The 22,720-nt window shown below is 40.2% G+C and overlaps 1 protein-coding gene across 2 annotated transcripts in view; it reads left to right on the top strand.

Annotated features, from left to right (window-relative positions):
* The window catches only part of MYZAP (myocardial zonula adherens protein), a 110,440-nt gene extending 87,938 nt beyond the window's left edge, over nucleotides 1–22,502 (top strand). The window contains exons 12-16 of one of the 2 annotated variants that reach the window (XM_069765919.1): nucleotides 7,502–7,585; nucleotides 9,077–9,177; nucleotides 14,992–15,081; nucleotides 15,641–15,688; nucleotides 17,603–22,502. In XM_069765919.1, coding sequence (XP_069622020.1) covers nucleotides 7,502–7,585; nucleotides 9,077–9,177; nucleotides 14,992–15,081; nucleotides 15,641–15,688; nucleotides 17,603–17,717 — 438 coding nt within the window. In that variant the 3' untranslated portion in view covers nucleotides 17,718–22,502. The remainder of the gene's footprint in view (nucleotides 1–7,501; nucleotides 7,586–9,076; nucleotides 9,178–14,991; nucleotides 15,082–15,640; nucleotides 15,689–17,602) is intronic. The other variant, XM_069765920.1, reaches the window with a different exon arrangement.
* Nucleotides 22,503–22,720: the final 218 nt, after the last annotated feature.

Raw genomic sequence — 22,720 nt, 5'->3', positions numbered from 1 at the left:
GAAAAGCAAGGAAAATCAAAGCAAAGAAAAAATATTAATCCAATAAATAATTATATATATACAGTACAGACCAAAAGTTTGGACACACCTCATTTAAAGATTTTTCGGTATTTTCATGACTATGAAAATTGTACGTACACACTGAAGACATCAAAACTATGAATTAACACATGTGGAATTATATACTTAACAAAAAAGTGTGAAACAACTGAAATTATGTCTTATATTCTAGGTTCTTCAAAGTAGCCACCTTTTGCTTTGATGACTGCTTTGCACACTGTTGGCATTCTCTTGATGAGCTTCAAGAGGTAGTCACCGGGAATGGTCTTCCAACAATCTTGAAGGAGTTCCCAGAGATGCTTAGCACTTGTTGGCCCTTTTGCCTTCACTCTGGGTTCCAGCTCACCCCAAACCATCTTGATTGGGTTCAGGTCTGGTGACTGTGGAGGCCAGGTCATCTGGCGTAGCACCCCATCTCTCCTTCTTGGTCAAATAGCCCTTACACAGCCTGGAGGTGTGTTTGGGGTCATTGTCCTGTTGAAAAATAAATGATGGTCCAACTAAACGCAAACCGGATGGAATAGCATGCCGCTGCAAGATGCTGTGGCAGCCATGCTGGTTCAGTATGCCTTCAATTTTGAATAAATCCCCAACAGTATCACCAGCAAAGCACCTCCACACCATCACACCTCCTCCATGCTTCACCATGGGAACCAGGCATGTAGAGTCCATCCATTCATCTTTTCTGCGTCACACCAAGACATGGTGGTTGTAACCAAAGATCTCAAATTTGGACTCATCAGACCAAAGCACAAATTTCCACTGGTCTAATGTCCATGCCTTGTGTTCTTTAGCCCAAACAAGTCTCTTCTGCTTGTTGCCTGTCCATAGCAGTGGTTTCCTAGCAGCTATTTTACCATAAAGGCCTGCTGCACAAAGTCTCCTCTTAAGGCCGGGATCACACACAGAGAGATATGACCAAGTCTCGCAGGTTAAAACCAAGCTCTGGCACTTCAGAGCGGAGCGTGCGGCCGCATAGCAATACATGGAGCCGCAAGCTCCGATCCGAAGTGCCGTTGCCAGAGCTTGTTTTTAACCTGCGAGACTCGGCCGTATCTCGCTGTAGTGTGAATCCGGCCTAACAGTTGTTGTAGAGATGTGTCTGCTGCTAGAACTATGTCTGGCATTAACCTGGTCTCTAATCTGAGCGGATGTTAACTGTTGTGAATTCTGTGGCAGAGCTCCCTCCTGTGGTCACAAGTGGTACTTTGGCTGATTCTCTCTGTGAGCTTCTGTTGGTGGAGGGAAGTGGTACTGCGGCTTCTGAGTTTCCTCCCTCAGGTGATCTGGTGAGGTCGTTAGGTGCTTCTCTACTTAACTCCACCTAATGCTTTGATCCTGGCTTCCTGTCAATGTTCCAGTGTTGGACTTGCTTTTCCCTGGATCATTCCTGTGGCCTGCTGCTCTGCATAGCTAAGTTCTTCTTTGCTATTTGTTTGCTATTTTTTCTGTTCAGCTTGTCTAATTTGTTGCTGGAAGCTCTGGGACGCAAAGGGTGTACCTCCGTGCCGTTAGTTCGGTACGGAGGGTCTTTTTGCCCCCTTTGCGTGGTTTTCTTTAGGGTTTTGTGTAGACCGCAAAGTTACCTTTTCTATCCTCGATCTGTTAAGAAAGTCGGGCCTCACTTTGCTGAATCTATTTCATCTCTACGTTTGTCTTTTCATCTTAACTCACAGTCATTATATGTGGGGGGCTGCCTTTTCCTTTGGGGTATTTCTCTGAGGCAAGGTAGGCTCATTTTCTATCTTCAGGCAAGTTAGTTTCTCAGGCTGTGCCGAGTTGCATAGGCAGAGTTAGGCGCAATCCACGGCTGCCTCTAGTGTTGTTTGGAGAGGATTAGGGATTGCGGTCTGCAGAGTTCCCACGTCTCAGAGCTCGTTCTATGATTTTGGGTTATTGTCAGATCACTGTATGTGCTCTGACCGCTATGTCCATTGTAGTACTGAATTGCCTTTCATAACAGTTAACCTGCTATTTCTGAGGCTGGTGACTCGGATAAACCTATCCTCAGAAGCAGAGGTGACTCTTGGTCTTCTTTTCCTGGGGCGGTCCTCATGTGAGCCAGTTTCGTTGTAGCACTTGATGTTTTTTGCCACTGAACTTGGGGACACTTTGAAAGTTTTACCAATTTTTTGGACTGACTGACCTTCATTTCTTAAAGTAATGATGGCCACTCGTTTTTCTTTACTTAACTGCTTTTTTCTTGCCATAATACAAATTCTAACAGTCTATTCAGTAGGACTATCAGCTGTGTATCCACCAGACTTCTGCACAACACAACCGATGGTCCCAACCCCATTTATAAGGCAAGAAATCCCCTTTATTAAACCTGACAGGGCACACCTGTGAAGTGAAAACCTGTGAAGTGACTACCTCTTGAAGCTCATCAAGAGAATGCCAAGAGTGTGCAAAGCAGTCATCAAAGCAAAAGGTGGCTACTTTGAAGAACCTAGAATATAAGACATAATTTCAGTTGTTTCACACTTTTTTGTTAAGTATATAATTCCACATGTGTTAATTCATAGTTTTGATGTCTTCAGTGTGTATGTACAATTTTCATTGTCATGAAAATACAGAAAAATCTTTAAATGAGAAGGTGTGTCCAAACGTTTGGTCTGTACTGTATATATATATATATATATATATATATATATATATATATATATATGTATACACGGTATATATATATATATATATATATATACATATATTCGGGATCACAGCATCCGGAATGACCTGACTTATAAAACTCTCCCGATAGTTAACTGCTTTGGTAAACACAGTAGAAAAAAAAACACTATACTTTTTCATCATACCACAGATCAAAAAGTGGAATAAAACGCAAGTAAAAAGTTGAATGTAAATAAAGATGGTATCTCCAAAACCACACAGTGAACGGCATAAAAAAAAATCCTGAATTGTTGTATTTTGTTCATTCTGCCTCCCAAAAATCATAATAGGAAGAGTACATAAAAATGTTATGTGGCGAAAATCGTATCAATAAAATCGCGTAATTCAGAGATTTAGATGAGAATCCTGATGTAAGTGCTCAGCATAGAGCACAGGATAAATGTGATCCAAAATGTTATGTAAAATGTTCCCCAAAAAAGCTTCAACTCAGTCCACTAAAAAGCAAGTTACAACTCAGGTTCATGAGTTTCCTCTGCTTAGGCACATCAAGGGCTCTGTAAACGCGACATGGCATCTGCTAGCTGTTCCAGACAATTTTGAACTCCAAAAGTCAAATGGCATTCCTTCCCTTCTGAGACCTGGTGTGTGCCCAAACAGTAGTTTTTGCCCATATATGGGGTGTCGGTGTACTCAGGAGAAATTGCAAAACAAATTGTGTGGTTCATTTTCTCCTGTTACCTTGTAAAAATGCAAAATTTAGGGCTAAATGAACATTTTTGTGGGAAAAATTAAAATGTAAATTTTTTCCTTCCACATTCCTTTAATTCATGTGAAGCACGTGAAGGGTAAATAAACTTCTTGAATGTGGTTTTGTGCACTTTGAGTGGTATAGTTTTTACAATGGTGTCACATTTGGGTATTTTCCATATGTGCCCTGTAAGACACTTCAAATGTGATGTGGTCCCTAAAAAACTGTTTTGTAATTGCTGAGAAACCCTTCTAGCTTCCTACCAAAAAAAAATATGTTTAAAAAAATAAAAGTATATATGAAATGTCATTTATAAATCATTTTGTCCACAATGACTAACTGGTTCAAGGATATAAAAATTGAAAGTTTGAAAATTTCCAAATTTTTGCAAAAATGCTGATATTTTCACAAATAAACACACAAAAAAATGTAAAACTACATTTTCCACAAACATAAAGTACAGTGTGTCATGAAAAAACAATCTGAGAATCACTGGGATTTGTTGAAGTGTTCCAGAGTTATTACCACATAAATTGATACTGGTGAGAATTGTAAAATTTGGCCTGGTCAGGAAACAGGTTTCGGGTAGATTTGTGTTTAAGCGCGTATATTATAAAATAAAAAGTGTTTTTTCAAGGAAGATGAGTGCCAACTTGTCTGCAATTTGAATCTTGACCAAGGAAAGAAAATGATCCCGGCAGAGCACCTATTATGATTTCATTGCAGGAGTGGGGAAATGATTGTTTCTTACATTGCATTAGTGCTCTAGATAGTTTTGAAATTTGTAGCTGCTTTTTATTAAATGTTTTCAATGAGCAGTTCTGACAGTACTGACTATTTGTGTCCTTAAACTACTCTGATTAAGCTTTAAGAAAAGCTTAACTTCCTGGAAAAACATCAACTTAACCCACTTAGTGAACAGCTAGGAATAAGGATGATCAACTGTAACACAAAGCACAAAGCAGCACAATTTGTAGACATGCATAAAGGTACCTTCACACTGAGCAACTTTAGAACGATAACGATAGCGATCTGTGACGTTGCAGCGTCCTGGATAGCGATATCGTTGTGTTTGACACGCAGCAGCGATCTGGATCTTGCTGTGCCATCGCTGGTCGGCCAGAACTTTATTTCGTCGCTGGATCACCCGCTGACATCGCTGAATCAGCGTGTGTGACGCCGATCCAACGATGTCTTCACTTGTAACCAGGGTAAACATCGGGTTACTAAGCGCAGGGCCACGCTTAGTAACCCGATATTTACCCTGGTTACCATTGTAAATGTAAAAAAAACAGTACATACTTACATTCCCGTGTCTGTCGCGTCCTCCGGTGTCAGCTTCCCTGCACTGTGTCTGCGCCAGCCGGCCATAAAGCAGAGCACAGCAGTGACGTCACCGCTCTGCTTTACGGCCGGCGCTGACAGTGCAGGGAAGCTGACGCCGGGGGACGCGACAGACACCGGAATGTAAGTATGTACTGTTTTTTTTTTACATTTACACTGGTAACCAGGGTAAACATCGGGTTACTAAGCGCGGCCTTGCGCTTAGTAACCCGATGTTTACCCTGGTTACCGGGACTTCGGCATCGTTGGTCGCTGGAGAGCTGTCTGTGTGACAGCTCTCCAGCGACCACACAACGACTAAACTGCGACGCTGCAGCGATCGGCATCGTTGTCTATATTGCTGCAGCGTCGCTTAATGTGACGGTACCTTAAGGGTACCGTCACACAGTGCAATTTTGATCGCTACGACGGCACGATTCGTGACGTTCGAGCGATATAGTTACGATATCGCAGTGTCTGACACGCTCCTGCGATCAGGGACCCCGCTGAGAATCGTACGTCGTAGCAGATCGTTTGAAACTTTCTTTCGTCGTCTAGTGTCCCGCTGTGGCGGCATGATCGCATGGTGTAACATATATCGTATACGATGTGCGCATAGTAACCAACGGCTTCTACATCGCACATACGTCATGAAATTATCGCTCCAGCGTCGTAGATTGCAAAGTGTGACAGCAGTCTACGACGCTGGAGCGATATTGTTACGACGCTGGAGCGTCACGGATCGTACCGTCGTAGCGATGAAAATTGCACTGTGTGACGGTACCCTTAGATCTATTTCCAAAACAAGGTGTTGACTGAAACTGCACAAACTCTTAGGGTGAATGCACAGCAGAATTCATGTTCTAGTATGTCAACCGTCAATCTCAAAAGATATTTTTTGACAAGGCAATAAGATTTGGCTATTGTGCCGTGACAAGCAAAGTTATTACTAGGAGAAAATAAAAAATAGGGAAGGGGGTATAAGTGGGTTCTAAAAAATAAAGCCATATTTATAAAACAGGTGAGAATTTATGAGGGCACATTTTAATTTAACATTCAGAAAGGGCATTGTGAGAGAATGAAATAGGTGTAACACGACTGTCAAAAGACATCCCACCATAGAGGAATGGGTCTCAAAGATTAACATAGTAACATAGTAACATAGTTAGTAAGGCCGAAAAAAGACATTTGTCCATCCAGTTCAGCCTATATTCCATCATAATAAATACCCAGATCTACGTCCTTCTACAGAACCTAATAATTGTATGATACAATATTGTTCTGCTCCAGGAAGACATCCAGGCCTCTCTTGAACCCCTCGACTGAGTTCGCCATCACCACCTCCTCAGGCAAGCAATTCCAGATTCTCACTGCCCTAACAGTAAAGAATCCTCTTCTATGTTGGTGGAAAAACCTTCTCTCCTCCAGACGCAAACAATGCCCCCTTGTGCCCGTCACCTTCCTTGGTATAAACAGATCCTCAGCAAGATATTTGTATTGTCCCCTTATATACTTATACATGGTTATTAGATCGCCCCTCAGTCGTCTTTTTTCTAGACTAAATAATCCTAATTTCGCTAATCCTTTGGTAAGCGGTTTGGTGATGCTTTCGAAGCAGCTGGTCCCGGCTGTACCCAACGATCTTCTAGCTTAGGGAGACTTCGCTTCTCCCAGAAGGCACCTGGAATATGCAAATTAGCCTCCTAAAGCTTGAATCCCTGGTTTGGTGATGCTTTCGAAGCAGCTGGTCCCGGCTGTACCCAACGATCTTCTAGCTTAGGGAGACTTTTCTGATTGTGATTAATTTTCTGATTGTGATGAAGGAAATATTAGCAGATGACCTTGGTCTTTTTGATGAGTTTTATAACGCTTGGGCTTCCTGTTGGAACGTTTGTTGTGGTTCCGGTTTAGAAAGATGGCAGGGTTGACTCTAGAACTTATTAAAATGGCAAGGTGTACGCTAATTCGGTAATTGTTTCCTGCATGCCCCTTCCTCCCCCTCTCTAAACCTCTCATTACCCCTACTGTTTTATAGCCTTTTCTTCCTACTACTTTTATTTACGTTTGTTTTCTATTGAGCATATCATCATACTTCTGAAACAAACACATAGACATGGATTCTCTTTTTGTATAGACTGCAACATTGACATCTAATGTGCTGAGAAGTATTTGATTTTTCTTATTTTCAATATTTATTGGGATATCTTTGTAGTTATGACCCCTGTTTACATTGTTCCATGGTTTGCATTCTTTTGTTTTTTTTACACACTTTATATTTTTTTTCAACAAAAAGATATCAAGTAAAAATAAGACAATTGGCTTCATACACTTGATTACATGTTCAACAGTTCAGAGCTTGCTCCTGTTCGGTTGCCAGAGCCCCTGCCTAGTATTGAACTGCACACTCTGTGTGGCAGAGCTTGGGGCCTCAGTATGACATGCTGGAACATGTAGTGTGTATGGAAGTACAGCACTGGCTCACAGAAATTATTGCCATGTTATGTATCACTATAAAATGAATTTGTCGTAGTTATAATTAGCTAAATGTTTTTTTTAAAGGACATGTTACACACATCGTTTTAATTAAAAAGAGTTTTCACTGTATAGGTGGCTACTTTTTTTTGATAAAGGTAGGTTTTGTAGTCCATGTTCTCATTGTGAGTTAGGTGTTGAAAAAGAGTTATTAATAACTACCAGATGTTATCAGAATCCATTTTTTTTAATTTTTTTTTATTTTAGATTGAGCTATTAAGGAAAAAGGTCCACTACAAGGATTTACTTATTCAACAGCTTCTAGAAAGAATAGCGATCTTGGAAGGAGAGGTAAGAAGAGAGCTGTTAACTGTATCGTATCATAGCATAAACACATACTAGTAGGATATTGAACCTTAAAGCACTACACATCCCATTAAAGTTTTCATCCTCTTAATATATTGCAGCCATCATATTATATAGCACTGTAATAATAATAATAATAATAATAATGATAATAATCTTTATTTTTATATAGCGCTAACATATTCCGCAGCGCTTTACAGGCTGCACACATTATCATTGCTGTCCCCAATGGGGCTCACAATCTTAGATCCCTATCAGTATGTCTTTGGAATGTGGGAGGAAACTGGAGAACCCGCAGGAAACCCACACAAATACGGGGAGAACATACAAACTCTTTGCAGATGTTGTCCTTAGTGGGGTTTGAACCCAGGACTCCAGCGCTGCAAGGCTGCAATGCTAACCTCTGAGCCACCGTGCTGCCCCATACTATACTTACAATTGCTTGTTTTGCCTTTCTACCCAGTAAATTTTTCTCTTTTCCATTAGGTCTATGACATCACGTGATTAAAAACTGACCAACTGAATCCTTCTAAGCTCTGTGGAAACAGGAAGTCTCCTTTACCTGCATTTATCATTTCCCTTTTCAACTCTTGACCCAGCTGCTCCCTCCTTCACCCTGTCAGGGACTTTTGCAGTGACTGATGATTTATACAGGGAAAATTGACCTCTTGTTTCTACACAGAGCTCAGAAGGATTAAGTTAGTCAGTTTTTAATCACATTGTTATCATAGACCTAATGGAAAAAAACATAATTATCTGGGTAGAAAGGTAAAATGAGCAATTGTAAGTACCCAGTGCTATATAATATGATGATTGAAATATATTAATAGAAAAATTTGGATGGGATTGCTTCTTAAAGGACCAAGTCCAGATACATTAAACTGGTTTTCCAGACCATTTTTTTACTGTGGCAAAAAAAGGGGGAAAAATCCAGCTCGCCAATAAAGCGTGACGTCCTCCAGAGTCGAAAACAATGTCACTGCCATGGTCAGAAAATGGTTAAGGATATAGGGGAGATGCAGCTCAAGACAAAGTAAAAAAAATTCCAAACTTTATTGAAGCAAGTTAACATAAGATCAGAAAAAAGCACCGATCAGCATGCAGTGCCTGCCTTTTTCTGGTGTGTATAGCATCTTTAATTATGGGACCATGAGTAAGGATGCTATACGCCCCAGAAACGCGCAGGTGCCACATGCTGATAGGTGCATTTTTCTGTTATCATCACTATTTTAACAGACTTCAATAAAGTCTGGAATTTTTAGTAGTCATTAATTATGTCTCATAAATTATGTCTCTTCTGCAATCTGTATCATTATTACTGAATTGTGCAATGAAGATTAGGATCATTTTAGTGCTGCAAAGCCTAAAATGTCTAACATTTTTATGTGGTGTAAAGCATTCTTACTTATGATAATATTTGCTTCACTGTATTAAAATACTACAGCATCATCCTAAATTATTTGTATTTTATTTTAGAATAATGAATTACAAGACAAAATGGAATACTTGATGGCAAATCAACCAAAAGAAGCCCCAGAAACCAAAGATGCTTCAACTTCATGTGAACCTCCACAAATGTAAGTAACAGGCACTTGGAAATAGGAAATCTTTAGAAAACTAGTTCTGTAAGATAGTTGTGAGCATGCTCTGTTTCATGTGCAGAGGTTACTGTGCAGTCACAGGGAGGAGCTGTGCTGTCTCCATTATCTATTGGCAATGATGTGATCCTCGCTAATCTCATTTTTTCACTGTAATTCTGCTTTGAAGATAATGAGATGATGGCTGAGGCTACATCCCCATGGTCAGTAACTGGCAGCGCTTTGGACGCAGCACATGTCCGCTCCGTCCAAAGTGCTGTCGGCTTTTGAACGCAGGTGATTCCGCATGTGTTCACTGAACTGTGCAGAATCACCGCTCCCAATACACTGGACAGGTGATATTTATCTCCGCAAGATAAATAGACATGCTGTGGTCTGGAAAGACGCGCCGCATGTCCGTCTCCGCAGGGAAGCTGGATGTATCCGTGCATGCATAGTGGACATCGAATTTCTTGAAATCCCATCCACTATGCTGTAACATCTGGCCGCTATGGGTTGGACGCTGCGGATGTACGCAGTGTCCAACCCACAACATTTACTGACCGTGGAAACATACCCTGATACTACACACAATGTACACAGCACAAGCTGAAAAATACACTGATGAAAAGTGTCAGCATAAGAAATGGTCCAGTGGCCAATGTAACAGTGGAAGTTTAAATGGATAATAATAGGAAAAATGTAGAAACTCAAAGGTTACTTTCTAACGATATATTCCTTTTTAGGTAAGGCTGTACTTAAAGCAATGCATTTTTAGCTTTCCTTTCATAAGGTACAAAACAAGCCATTGGGCACTTTAAAAACTTGCACTGTTAGTTGGAAAATCGCTGCAAATCACAGCGCTGATGTTAGGTCATGCTAATAATATGTTAAAAAGCAGAGCTAAATTGTTCTCTGATAGGGTAAAAAAAACCATAGCATAACGCATGACAAAGCCTTTTTTTAATTATAACATTTACCTTTAGGCCTATTCAGACATCATTTTTTTTCACTTACATGAAAAAATTAAATGATTTTAATCAGTGTTTTGAATTAGATTTTTATCAGCGTTTCAGTTTTTACCATACAGTTTTATCAGTGATTTTCTAGTATGGAAAGATACAGTATATACTCGAGTATAAGCCGACCAGAGTATAAGCCGACCCCCCTAATTTTGCCACAAAAAACTGGGAAAACTTATTGACTCGAGTATAAGCCTAGGGTGGAAATGCAGCATTTACCGGTGAATTTCAATAATAAAAATAGATCATTATTTCCCCATAGCTGTGCCATATAGTGCCCTGCACCGTTCATTATTGCCCTATAGCTGTGCCCCATATAGTGCTCTGCACCGATCATATTGCCCTATAGCTGTGCCCCATATATGCTCTGCAGCGTTCATTATTGCCCTATAGCTGTGCCCCATATAGTGCTCTGCACCGTTCATTATTGCCCTATAGCTGTGCCCCATATAGTGCTCTGCACCGATCATATTGCCCTATAGCTGTGCCATATAGTGCTCTGCACCGTTCATTATTGCCCTATAGCTGTGCCCCATATAGTGCTCTGCACCGTTCATTATTGCCCTATAGCTGTGCCCCATATAGTGCTCTGTACCGTTCATTATTGCCCTATAGCTGTGCCCCATATAGTGCTCTGCACCGTTCATTATTGCCCTATAGCTGTGCCCCATATAGTGCTCTGTACCGTTCATTATTGCCCTATAGCTGTGCCCCATATAGTGCTCTGCACCGATCATATTGCCCTATAGCTGTGCCCCATATATGCTCTGCACCGTTCATTATTGCCCTATAGCTGTGCCCCATATAGTGCTCTGCACCGTTCATTATTGCCCTATAGCTGTGCCCCATATAGTGCTCTGTACCGTTCATTATTGCCCTATAGCTGTGCCCCATATAGTGCTCTGCACCGTTCATTATTGCCCTATAGCTGTGCCCCACATAGTGCTCTGTACCGTTCATTATTGCCCTATAGCTGTGCCCCATATAGTGCTCTGCACCGTTCATTATTGCCCTATAGCTGTGCCCCATATAGTGCTCTGCACCGTTCTTTATTGCCCTATAGATGTGCCCCATATAGTGCTCTGCACCGTTCATTATTGCCCTATAGCTGTGCCATATAGTGCCCTGCACCGTTCATTATTGCCCTATAGCTGTGCCCAATATAGTGCTCTGCACCGTTCATTATTGCCCTATAGCTGTGCCCCATATAGTGCTCTGTACCGTTCATTATTTCCCCATAGCTGTGCCCCATATAGTTCTCTGTACCGTTTATTATTGCCCCATAGCTGTGCCCCATGTAGTGCTCTGCACTGTTCATATTTCCCCATAGAAAGCTCTGCCATTGTCGCTGCTGCTGCTGCAGTAAAAAAAAAAAAAAAAAAAAACACATACTCACCTCTCTTGCTTGCAGCTCCCAGCGTCCGGTCCCGGCGTCTCTCTGCTCTGACTGATCAGGCAGAGGGCGCCGCGCACACGATATGCGTCATCGCGCCCTCTGACCTGAACAGTCAGAGCGCAGAGACGCCGGGAAGACGCCCGGCGGCTGGAACGTGGACAGGTGACTATGCGATACTTACCTGGTCCTGCCGTCCGGCTCCTTCTCCCGGACAGCCGTCTTCGGTGCCGCAGCTTCTTTCTCTATCAGCGGTCCCCGCACCGCTGATTAGAGAAATGAATAGGCGGCTCCACCCCTATGGGAGGTGGAGCCGCCTATTCATTTCTCTAATGAGCGGTCCCACGTGACCGCTGCTAGAGGAAGAACTGCAGCACCGAAGACCGTGGGACGGCAGGGGGAGCGTCAGGATCGCTGGAAGCAGGTAAGTATGCCTCAGCGCCCTCTCCCCCTCACCCGCCGACCCTGCCACCCACCTTGACTCGAGTATAAGCCGAGAGGGGCACTTTCAGCCCAAAAATTTGGGCTGAAAATCTCGGCTTATACTCGAGTATATACGATAATTTAAAAAAATAAATTGGAAAAGCTTCCCCTACTTTATAGGATAGGTTTACTCTAGCGTATAAAAAAAATTGGTCCAAGTTTTATCCAGAAAAGTGGGACAATTTTTTTCTTACTTGCTATCTGTGTGCAAATTATTTTTTTACAGGAACATTTACAGAATTGTAATGTAACCATAAAAATTGAATGTTATACTGTGGATCTGTATGGCATCGAATTATTTTACACACCCAATTGACTTGAATAGGTGAGTCTCAGCCGATGTACAGAAGAAACACGGCCTAGTGCGATGCGATGTTTTATCTGATAGCGCTCGGCTCAAAGTTAGACTATGGGGCAGTGCAGATCTGCTATTTTTTTCTTGTACGATTTCTCATGCCAAGTCTGTGAGTACCTCTGGTGATCAGATCATGTGCACCCATAAAAGTCTATTGGGTGGGTGTGAAGAGCCCTTACAATGTCATGATTTTCACGGAATTATAAACCTGTATGTTTCATTCTTGACCCAGAACAAAAGCAAGATTTTTTTTTTGTGAACACGTAGTCCAAAAAAAACAAAACACAGACATATGGCTATAATAAAGTATGAGTTGTAGTCATGAAAAAAGTAGATAAAACATACAGGTCCTTCTCAAAAAATTAGCATATAGTGTTAAATTTCATTATTTACCATAATGTAATGATTACAATTAAACTTTCATATATTATAGATTCATTATCCACCAACTGAAATTTGTCAGGTCTTTTATTGTTTTAATACTGATGATTTTGGCATACAACTCCTGATAACCCAAAAAACCTGTCTCAATAAATTAGCATATCAAGAAAAGGTTCTCTAAACGACCTATTACCCTAATCTTCTGAATCAACTAATTAACTCTAAACACATGCAAAAGATACCTGAGGCTTTTATAAACTCCCTGCCTGGTTCATTACTCAAAACCCCCATCATGGGTAAGACTAGCGACCTGACAGATGTCAAGAAGGCCATCATTGACACCCTCAAGCAAGAGGGTAAGACCCAGAAAGAAATTTCTCAACAAATAGGCTGTTCCCAGAGTGCTGTATCAAGGCACCTCAATGGTAAGTCTGTTGGAAGGAAACAATGTGGCAGAAAACGCTGTACAACGAGAAGAGGAGACCGGACCCTGAGGAAGATTGTGGAGAAGGACCGATTCCAGACCTTGGGGAACCTGAGGAAGCAGTGGACTGAGTCTGGTGTGGAAACATCCAGAGCCACCGTGCACAGGCGTGTGCAGGAAATGGGCTACAGGTGCCGCATTCCCCAGGTAAAGCCACTTTTGAACCATAAACAGCGGCAGAGGCGCCTGACCTGGGCTACAGAGAAGCAGCACTGGACTGTTGCTAAGTGGTCCCAAGTACTTTTTTCTGATGAAAGCAAATTTTGCATGTCATTCGGAAATCAAGGTGCCAGAGTCTGGAGGAAGACTGGGGAGAAGGTAATGCCAAAATGCCTGAAGTCCAGTGTCAAGTACCCACAGTCAGTGATGGTGTGGGGTGCCATGTCAGCTGCTGGTGTTGGTCCACTGTGTTTCATCAAGGGCAGGGTCAATGCAGCTAGCTATCAGGAGATTTTGGAGCACTTCATGCTTCCATCGGCTGAAATGCTTTATGGAGATGAAGATTTCATTTTTCAGCACGACCTGGCACCTGCTCACAGTGCCAAAACCACTGGTAAATGGTTTACTGACCATGGTATTACTGTGCTCAATTGGCCTGCCAACTCTCCTGACCTGAACCCCATAGAGAATCTGTGGGATATTGTGAAGAGAAAGTTGAGAGACACAAGACCCAACACTCTGGATGAGCTTAAGGCCGCTATTGAAGCATCCTGGGCCTCCATAACATCTCAGCAGTGTCACAGGCTGATTGCCTCCATGCCACTCCGCATTGAAGCAGTCATTTCTGCAAAAGGATTCCCGACCAAGTATTGAGTGCATAACTGAACATTATTATTTGTTGGTTTTTTTGTTTGTTATTAAAAAACACTTTTATTTGATTGGATGGGTGAAATATGCTAATTTATTGAGACAGGTTTTTTGGGTTATCAGGAGTTGTATGCCAAAATCATCAGTATTAAAACAATAAAAGACCTGACAAATTTCAGTTGGTGGATAATGAATCTATAATATATGAAAGTTTAATTGTAATCATTACATTATGGTAAATAATGAAATTTAACACTATATGCTAATTTTTTGAGAAGGACCTGTATGTGAACATCAGACATTTGAATGAAGCCTTAGACAATGTTTTAGGAGGTTTTTTTTTATGTAGAATTTTTTTTGACCAGAAGAGGACTTGCAATATAAGCAGTCTTAAAATGAAAATGACAAAGGCAAGAACACTATAAAGTCACGAGAAATGTTTATTCTACTTTTATTGCATTCCTTTCCACATCCTTGTGTCTTGCCTATGACAATCAATATTATGCCAGTAAACATTTCTATATGACACTCCTTCTTTCAGCGTATATTTGTTTTATCACAAAGTGCTGAACAGAACATAATTGGGAAATCATGCATAGCAAAGTTCTTGGTTTTCGGAAGACACTTGCACAAAATGCCTTGTACTACGCGGCACCAAATGAATGATTTGTCATATACCTGTGCATACTGTATAGTTTGGGTACAGACATGGCGGCTTAAACAGTACTGCTATAGTACTTGGTAATAAAGAACATTTTTTGTAGGCTTTTTACAATGTTATTATATAAATTCATCTAGTTTTTATCTTTTGCCTTTCCCTGCAGCCAGGATTTACAGATATTGTACCCTAAATGCTACCAATTTGACCATCTTTCCCCTTGTTACTCAGGGAAAAAGTGCAGCCCCAACAACCACGGATAGTATTGGCCATTACTCAGTCCAGTAAGAAAATGTATAACTACGATCCAGAGGTAGGCAGGTAAGGACTGGTAATCTAAAGAACACTATATTAGCTGCCTGGGAAACACAGAGTGGACATAGAAGGTGTTTAGTTATCGTCACCGGTATGTATATATTGTGTCGTGTTACTCATGACCAGGTCACTGTTGGCTCAGGAGTAAAAATGCTTATTTTATTGTGAGTCTTGAAGGGCAATGAAGGTTTGTAACCTTTAGTGTTCTTTATTACCTTGCACAGTTTTCCCTGTGGGTAGCAGTACTGCTTTTGTTACAGTCAGATGCCATAGTATACGTCTACGGCTCTATAAAGTTATTTTGTACATTGTGCTATAACCGTGCATTTGGTAACCTTTTGTTCCAGGGACCCCTGGGTATTGTGTAGTAAGAACAACATCCTGTTCGGTTCACTGTAGTAAGCAACGTTAACAAAGATGAAATGGTCCCACCCAAAAGTGCTTTACATGTGTTTCTTTACTCAGATTCTCTGAGCCCGTTGTTCCCATTATATGTGATCATGGAAAAGCAGTTAGCATGTGGAAAAATCTCATTGTTTTGGTGTCGTGTATTTTCTTTTCGCAGTTTCTCATCAGATTCACCTCCAAGTACAAACACTACAACTACCACCGAGTAAGTTAAAATTTGTAATAACGAATAAAATATTAGTATGGTATTAATTAAAAAAAGATTAATTCAGAAGGCAAGGTCTACTGTGATATGAGGATATGCATGCTAATTTCCTAAATATTGTATAGAATTTGATCTTCATAGTCAATGACCAACATGGCCACAATGTGACCTAAATGTGTAGTTCTCTTTCATACAGGTATTTCTTATGAGGTAGGGAAAAATCTAACTGTCCAGTCAAGTCTTGAGAAATTATTGTATGTTTTATTGTCTGGGAACAGTATCAACCACATTTGGTTGGGAAATATTGTAGCAGAAACTACTAAGTGGGCACTGTTAAGCTACTTGAAATATTTTCTACTTTGACTGAGTCTTCTGAATCAAGGCTAGTTGATAAGGTACCGTCACATTAAGCGACAATGCAGCGATATAGACAACGATGCCGATCACTGCAGCATTGCTGTTTAGTCGTTGTGTGGTTGCTGGAGAGCTGTCACACAGACAGCTCTCCAGCGACCAACGATGCCGAAGTCCCCGGGTAACCAGGGTAAACATCGGGTTACTAAGCGCAGGGCCGCGCTTAGTAACCCGATGTTTACCCTGGTTACCATTGTAAATGTAAAAAAAAAACACTACATACTTACATTTCGGTGTCTGTCGCGTCCCCCGGCGTCAGCTTCCCTGCACTGTGTAAGCGCCGGCTGTAAAGCAGAGCGGTGACGTCACCGCTGTGCTCTGCTTTACAGCCGGCCGGCGCTGACACAGTGCAGGGAAGCTGATACCGGGGGATGTGACAGACACCGCAATGTAAGTATGTAGTGTTTTTTTTTTTACATTTACAATGGTAACCAGGGTAAATATCAGGTTACTAAGCGCGGCCCTGCGCTTAGTAACCCGATGTTTACCCTGGTTACAAGTGAACACATCGCTAGATCGGCGTCACACACGCCGATTCAGCGATGTCAGTGGGTGATCCAGCAACTAAATAAAGTTCTGGCCTTCTAGCTCTGACCAGCGATGTCACAGCAGGATCCTGATCGCTGCTGCGTGTCAAACACAACGAGATCGCTATCCAGGATGCTGCAACGTCACGGATCGCTATCGTTATCGTTCTAAAGTTGCTCAGTGTGAAGGTACCTTTACTTTTCGGCAAAAAGGAACTATTGATGATCAGACCATCAGTTGATCTGTGGTGGTGTTATAACATCAGATGAATGGCCGTCCATGGTGGAGCAGATCCACCAGACCAAAAGACATTGTTTGTTAGCTCATTGAGAAGGATCCTCAGCTGGGGGTCCCCAACTTGCCTAGGTTTTCAAGTGTTATCAATGGCCTGTTGACATCCATACAATGCTGAAATGCTTTGTCTAATGTACAAATAAAGTTTTCCTTTTACTTACTACTTCTTCAGCATTGTTTCCTTATGTTTCAGTCCTGCAGTGATTCTAGAGCTTTTTCCCCAATTTATTTTTTTTTAAAGTTAATTAGGTTTATATGAAATCATTGTACAAAAATCAATCTGATTAGTATGATCATTGTGAACAATTGTATAATTAAGAGTATCTTTCACCAAATTGTTCATGTTGAACTGGACACACAATGCAACAGTGGCTTTGGAGTAGAATAAAAGGTTTTCTTTTTGGATAGGCGAAATTAAAAATAAATAAAAAAAATGTATCCTGCTCTGCAGCAACAATTACATGGCATGTCCAGTTCAACAAGACAAATGTGGGAAAAGGTCCTTCTTACATGCATCCACATTATACAAATGATTACTTTATAAAACTCATCACAGTCTGACAATGAGAGATTATTCTGTCATTTGCCGAAAAAGTAAAAATCTTGGTAGTAAAGATTTTTCTTTTGTAGTTAATATGCAATTGCTATATAATAATTATTTCCACTTCTTTTTAATAGGATTGATAGCTGTAAACCAAATGGCATTGCACCTGAATCTAAAGGACCTCCTCAAAGATCATACACCCCTTACATGAGAGTCCTAGAGTTGAGTATGAAGAATAAAGTGTCCTAAGCTCAAGATTACTGAAGAAAATAAACATTCCACCAAAAATCTTCCCACTTCTACATTCAGACTTAAGTGTTGGTTTAAGACAAACAACTCAGCAATATGGCACATGCAGGCAACTGCAGCAAGACAGTTTTACAGTATCCAAAATAATCAGGTGCCAAAATGATCTCAGAAGCATCAAAATATTATTTAAAAGCTGCCTCACATTTGAGCTCCTAAGTATGAATTGGTAACAAGAAACACTTTTTTATTGCACTCCTGTTTGGGTCTGGTAAATACGCATCTGTCACTGCTATATTGATCCTTTATCCAAATGTAATGCACTTCGCTATACGTTGATACCCACGAATACAATATTGCTGCACTGTGCACATATATACTGCACTTACTGTATATTATTAAATATCTATAACTCATGAAGAAGAGAGGCTTACCACAACCCAACCCTCTAAAATAACACTCCATTTTTTAAATCATACTTTCACTGGACCCCAAAATGTATAACTCAGCTAGTCTACCTTACTTGTTTCTTTATATCAGGAAATTAATGACATACTTCTCTGTGGGAATTACATGCTTTTATGTTCCTAAAGAGATCACCATCTTAGTCAATAGAAGTTACTGTATGATGAATTTGCATTTACTATACCACTGAAGTTCTTCACAGGGAGAAGACAGAAGTTCCTATCGCATATCATGATAATGACAGCACAGCTCCTGCCACACAATTACAATTCAGCCTCCTGACTTTATATGTATAATTTATTTCCATATTTAGGAGAAACAATATAGATGGTTAGGATAATCATCATGTCATCCCAGCTGACAGCAATAATATTGGCTCAAGTTGGCTAAGAGATGTTGTCCTGATGCATCATGGAATTTATAACAGAGTATAAATTTATAAATTGCTAAATGAAAGCTAACAATCAAGATGCTGTCTGAAGGGAAGAAAACAACAGTACATTACATATAAAAATGTAGAGTATAACCAAGCTGGGGGTGCAGTTATAGAAAAAAAAAAGGATTGATATTTTAAGCAAAAGAGAGCCCTTGATTTTCTTACAAATTTAGGAATGCAAATCATCCAAAAGTAATAGTTGGACTTGATTTCAAAAGGTACAACTATGTTTAAAGGTGCTGTCTCATGAATCTGGTCCTCATTAACCGTTTTCTGCTCTTGCCCCTAGAAATAAGATCTCTTTTTAAAGGGAAAGAGTTGGAATAACTAACTTATAACAGTAGATATATGAGCCTTGTATTTTCATGACACTGCTGTGCCTTATTAAAACTGCATTATAATACTACAGTTTATATAATAATACAACAAAACTGATTATTTTTTAAACTTCAGGTCAAATGGTTTTTATTATAAGAGTCTTATATATTTTATAGATTTTATGAATCACTGCCTGAAATCAAATAGACCAGCATAACATAGCTGTAGATGTGGAACATGGGTAGATATGCCTTAATTAAAATGTCGTGGGCTCTATGACCTCACAATACCATATAACAATATTTAAGGATTGATGTATAAGGAAACGCAGAATGCTGGTGTTCAGTTTGGCTCTATTTAAATGGTTTTGAATGGTGTATGTATGTACTTACAATGTTTGTGCGAGAGTAAAGTAGAATTAGTTTGTGAGCTCCTCCGGGAGCAGGGACAGATATCAGTGTATTCTCTGTACTGGCACTGGAAAATATGTTGTATAGTAATGAGTAATATTCACACGCAATGTAATATTATAGGTGAATTTATGAACTTGCATTGTTACTGAATATACCGGTATGTGCTTTTTTTCATTTAAGACAAATACTTTATAATGTCTGTCAGCCATTACTCTGTGTATTCTATATTCCCTTGTGAAATAGGGAGATGTCTTTTGGTATATGATGGTAATGAATATCTTAGTTAATACTCAGTGTTCCAAATTCTTCATCAACTTGCATGGATAATCAAATAGATTTAGTGAACACAATACTAGATATATCAAGAACCTAGAAATGGCTTGGAATTAGAACATCATCAGATACTAATCGAAATATCACACTGCATATACTGGAGCTGATAATTATGCTCAACGCTGACATTGCAATTCCAGGTAGAAAAATATGTATATTTATTGAAATCACAGCATCGATAGACAGATTAATGATATACAAATGATGAAAAAGATGAAAACACAAATGTCTGTTTATTCAGTATCAAGTACGAGCACCACAGGCAGCAATATACACAACAACACACCTTGGCATGCTATCAATGATATTTTTAATGGTTGTCTGAGGAAAATTCTGCTACACTGAATACACTTGGGCAAATCATCAAGATTTGCTGCTGGCAGCTCCTTTTGCAATTGCCGACTAATTATGTCCCAGATGTGCTCGATGGGAGACTAGTCTGGAGATGTTGCAGGCCATGGTGGCTTGTTTAGGCTATGCTGGCTGCTCAAAGTAACATGAGTAACATGTGGCCTGGCATTGACACATGGCTACACAACCAAATCAGTTTTACTCCAAAAAAGTAGTCAAAGCTGATAAGTAGTTTTTCTACCAAGGCAATATTTCTATAATATGGAAAATCAGAAGAAGTAAATATCCATTTTATGGCTGTGTACAACTTGTATGGATAGATATAGAGCCAAGTGCATGAGGCCTTATGTAAATATTTTCCCTAATGAAAAATAAACTTTTGGCTATGAAAAGCCTGTCCGCTCTCCTGCCATGTCTCTTATTTCTATTCCGTTACATAACAATTTATTAGTTTTTTTCTAAGAACACTCTGTTGTGCTACACCTCAGTTATTGCTCCTAGTAATGTATGAATAAATGGACAACTTGGTGTAACTCATTAAGGGGTATGTTCCTGCACAGCCTGGCATTGTCCAGTCAGTGCTGTCAGTACCAATCCGTATAGTGACATGCCCCTTTGTCAGAAAAATGATAACACTCAATTGTCAATTTATTTGAAAAATAGATCAAAACATCTTTAAAGGTTGTCATATGCGTTAGCTAGAAGTAAGTTTATGGCTGAACAATGGTAAATAGTGATGAGCGAGTATACTCGTTACTTGGGTTTCCCCGAGCATGTTCAGGTGGTCTCCGAGTGTTTGTTAGTGCTCACAGATTTAGTTTTTGTCGCCGCAGCTGCATGATTTGCGACTGCTAGACAGGTTGAGCACATGTGGGAATCCCCTAACAAATAGGCAACCCTGTTGTGAATTCTGTTATCGAACTCCCTCCTGTGGTCATGAATGGTACTTCGGCGAGTTCTGTCCATGGACTCCCTCTGGTGGCTGTGAGTGGAGCTGCTGCTTCTGAGGTTCCTTCCACAGGTGACGTAGTTTATTCTTTGGCTGGCTGCTCTATTTAACTCCACTCAGATCGTTACTCCATGCCAGCTGTCAATGTTCTTGTACTGGTTCAGTTCGCACTTGGATCTTTCGGGTGACCTGTCTACTCCAGCAGAAGCTAAGTCCCTGCTAGTTTATTGTTTGTTCATTGTTTTCTTGTCCAGCTTGCTATCATGATTTTGCCTTGCTAGCTGGAAGCTCTGGGATGCAGAGTGGCACCTCCGCACCGTGAGTCGGTGTGAAGGTCTTTTTGCACACTCTGCGTGGTCTTTTTGTAGTTTTTTGTGCTGACCGCAAAGATACCTTTCCTATCCTCAGTCTGTTTAGTTAGTCTGGCCTCCCTTTGCTGAAACTTGTTTCATTCCTGTGTTTGTGACTTTCATCTTAACTCACAGTCAATATATGTGGGGGGCTGCCTTTTCCTTTGGGGAATTTCTCTGAGGCAAGGTAGGCTTTATTTTCTATCTCTAGGGCTAGTTAGCTCTTAGGCTGTGAAGAGGCATCTAGGTAGAGTTAGGTACGCTCCACGGCTATTTCTAGTGTGTGTTATAGGATTAGGGGTTGCGTCAGCAGAGCTCCCACTTCCCAGAGCTTGTTCTGTGTTAGTTTAACCATCAGGTCGTTCCGGGTGCTCCTAACCACCAGGTCCATAACACAACCCCCACATGTATTCAAGCTGTCTAGCAATCGCAAATCATGCATCTGCTGGCGACGAAAACTAAATCGCAGAGCACACCAAAATACTTGGAGACCACCCGAGCATGCTCTGGGAAACCCGAGTAAACAGTATACTCGCTCATCACTAATGGTGAATAATATATCATATGGTGAACAATTGTTTAACGATGCAGACATCCACAATTGGCTGATAGTCATTTGAACTCCTCATACATGTTCAATAATACCTGATTAAGGATTATTTATTTTTATGGGAATGTTTTGATAAGGAAAGATCATTCATGAATAATATAACTTTGACTAGATCGAATTAAAATTTTAAAAGCATCTGACTTTTTTCCAGCCACTAAAAGTGTGTTATTAGAGTTCATCAATGTTACTCTAATGTGTATAGGACCCTTAAGAAAAGGTGCTCCAAAAATGAAATTTTATGAATACAAATATTAGCTAAACAGATATGTTAGGATTTGGTAACGGCTCCCATTTTAAGAAAGCTAATGAACATATCTCGAAATATGTTGAATTTTGTCCCTCATTCTGGTTATACATACAGAAAACATTGTCTGAGTACTGTATTGTACAAATCTTCAGCAGGCGGTAATAGATCTTTTACATTGTTCAACCTATAACTCAGCTACAATGGACATACGATATACTGTATCTATAGATGTAAACCTTGCCTCCAGTGTACATTTATTTATAACCATAATAAAAAGACTATGTTTTAACACATGTTCTACATGTAAATACTGCCATTTGCCTTAAATGCAACTTTCTTGAAATTTTAATATTCATATGTAAGTTTTGATATTTTGTGGTGTTACAGTACATTATACAGACTCGATACTATAAATGTAACATCAGTTGAAACATATTTGCGTAAAATGTCTGCAATCTGATTTTTTAAATTAAAACCCTGCTGCAATAATTATTCTAACTACTGATATAATTATGGTAAATGGAGTTGTTGTAC

This window comes from Ranitomeya imitator, chromosome 4 (genome assembly GCF_032444005.1).
Source record: "Ranitomeya imitator isolate aRanImi1 chromosome 4, aRanImi1.pri, whole genome shotgun sequence".
In the NCBI taxonomy this organism is placed as follows: Eukaryota; Metazoa; Chordata; class Amphibia; order Anura; family Dendrobatidae; genus Ranitomeya; species Ranitomeya imitator.
The sequence above is the reverse complement of the archived record's forward strand: the minus strand, read 5'-3'. Positions and strand labels throughout refer to the sequence as shown.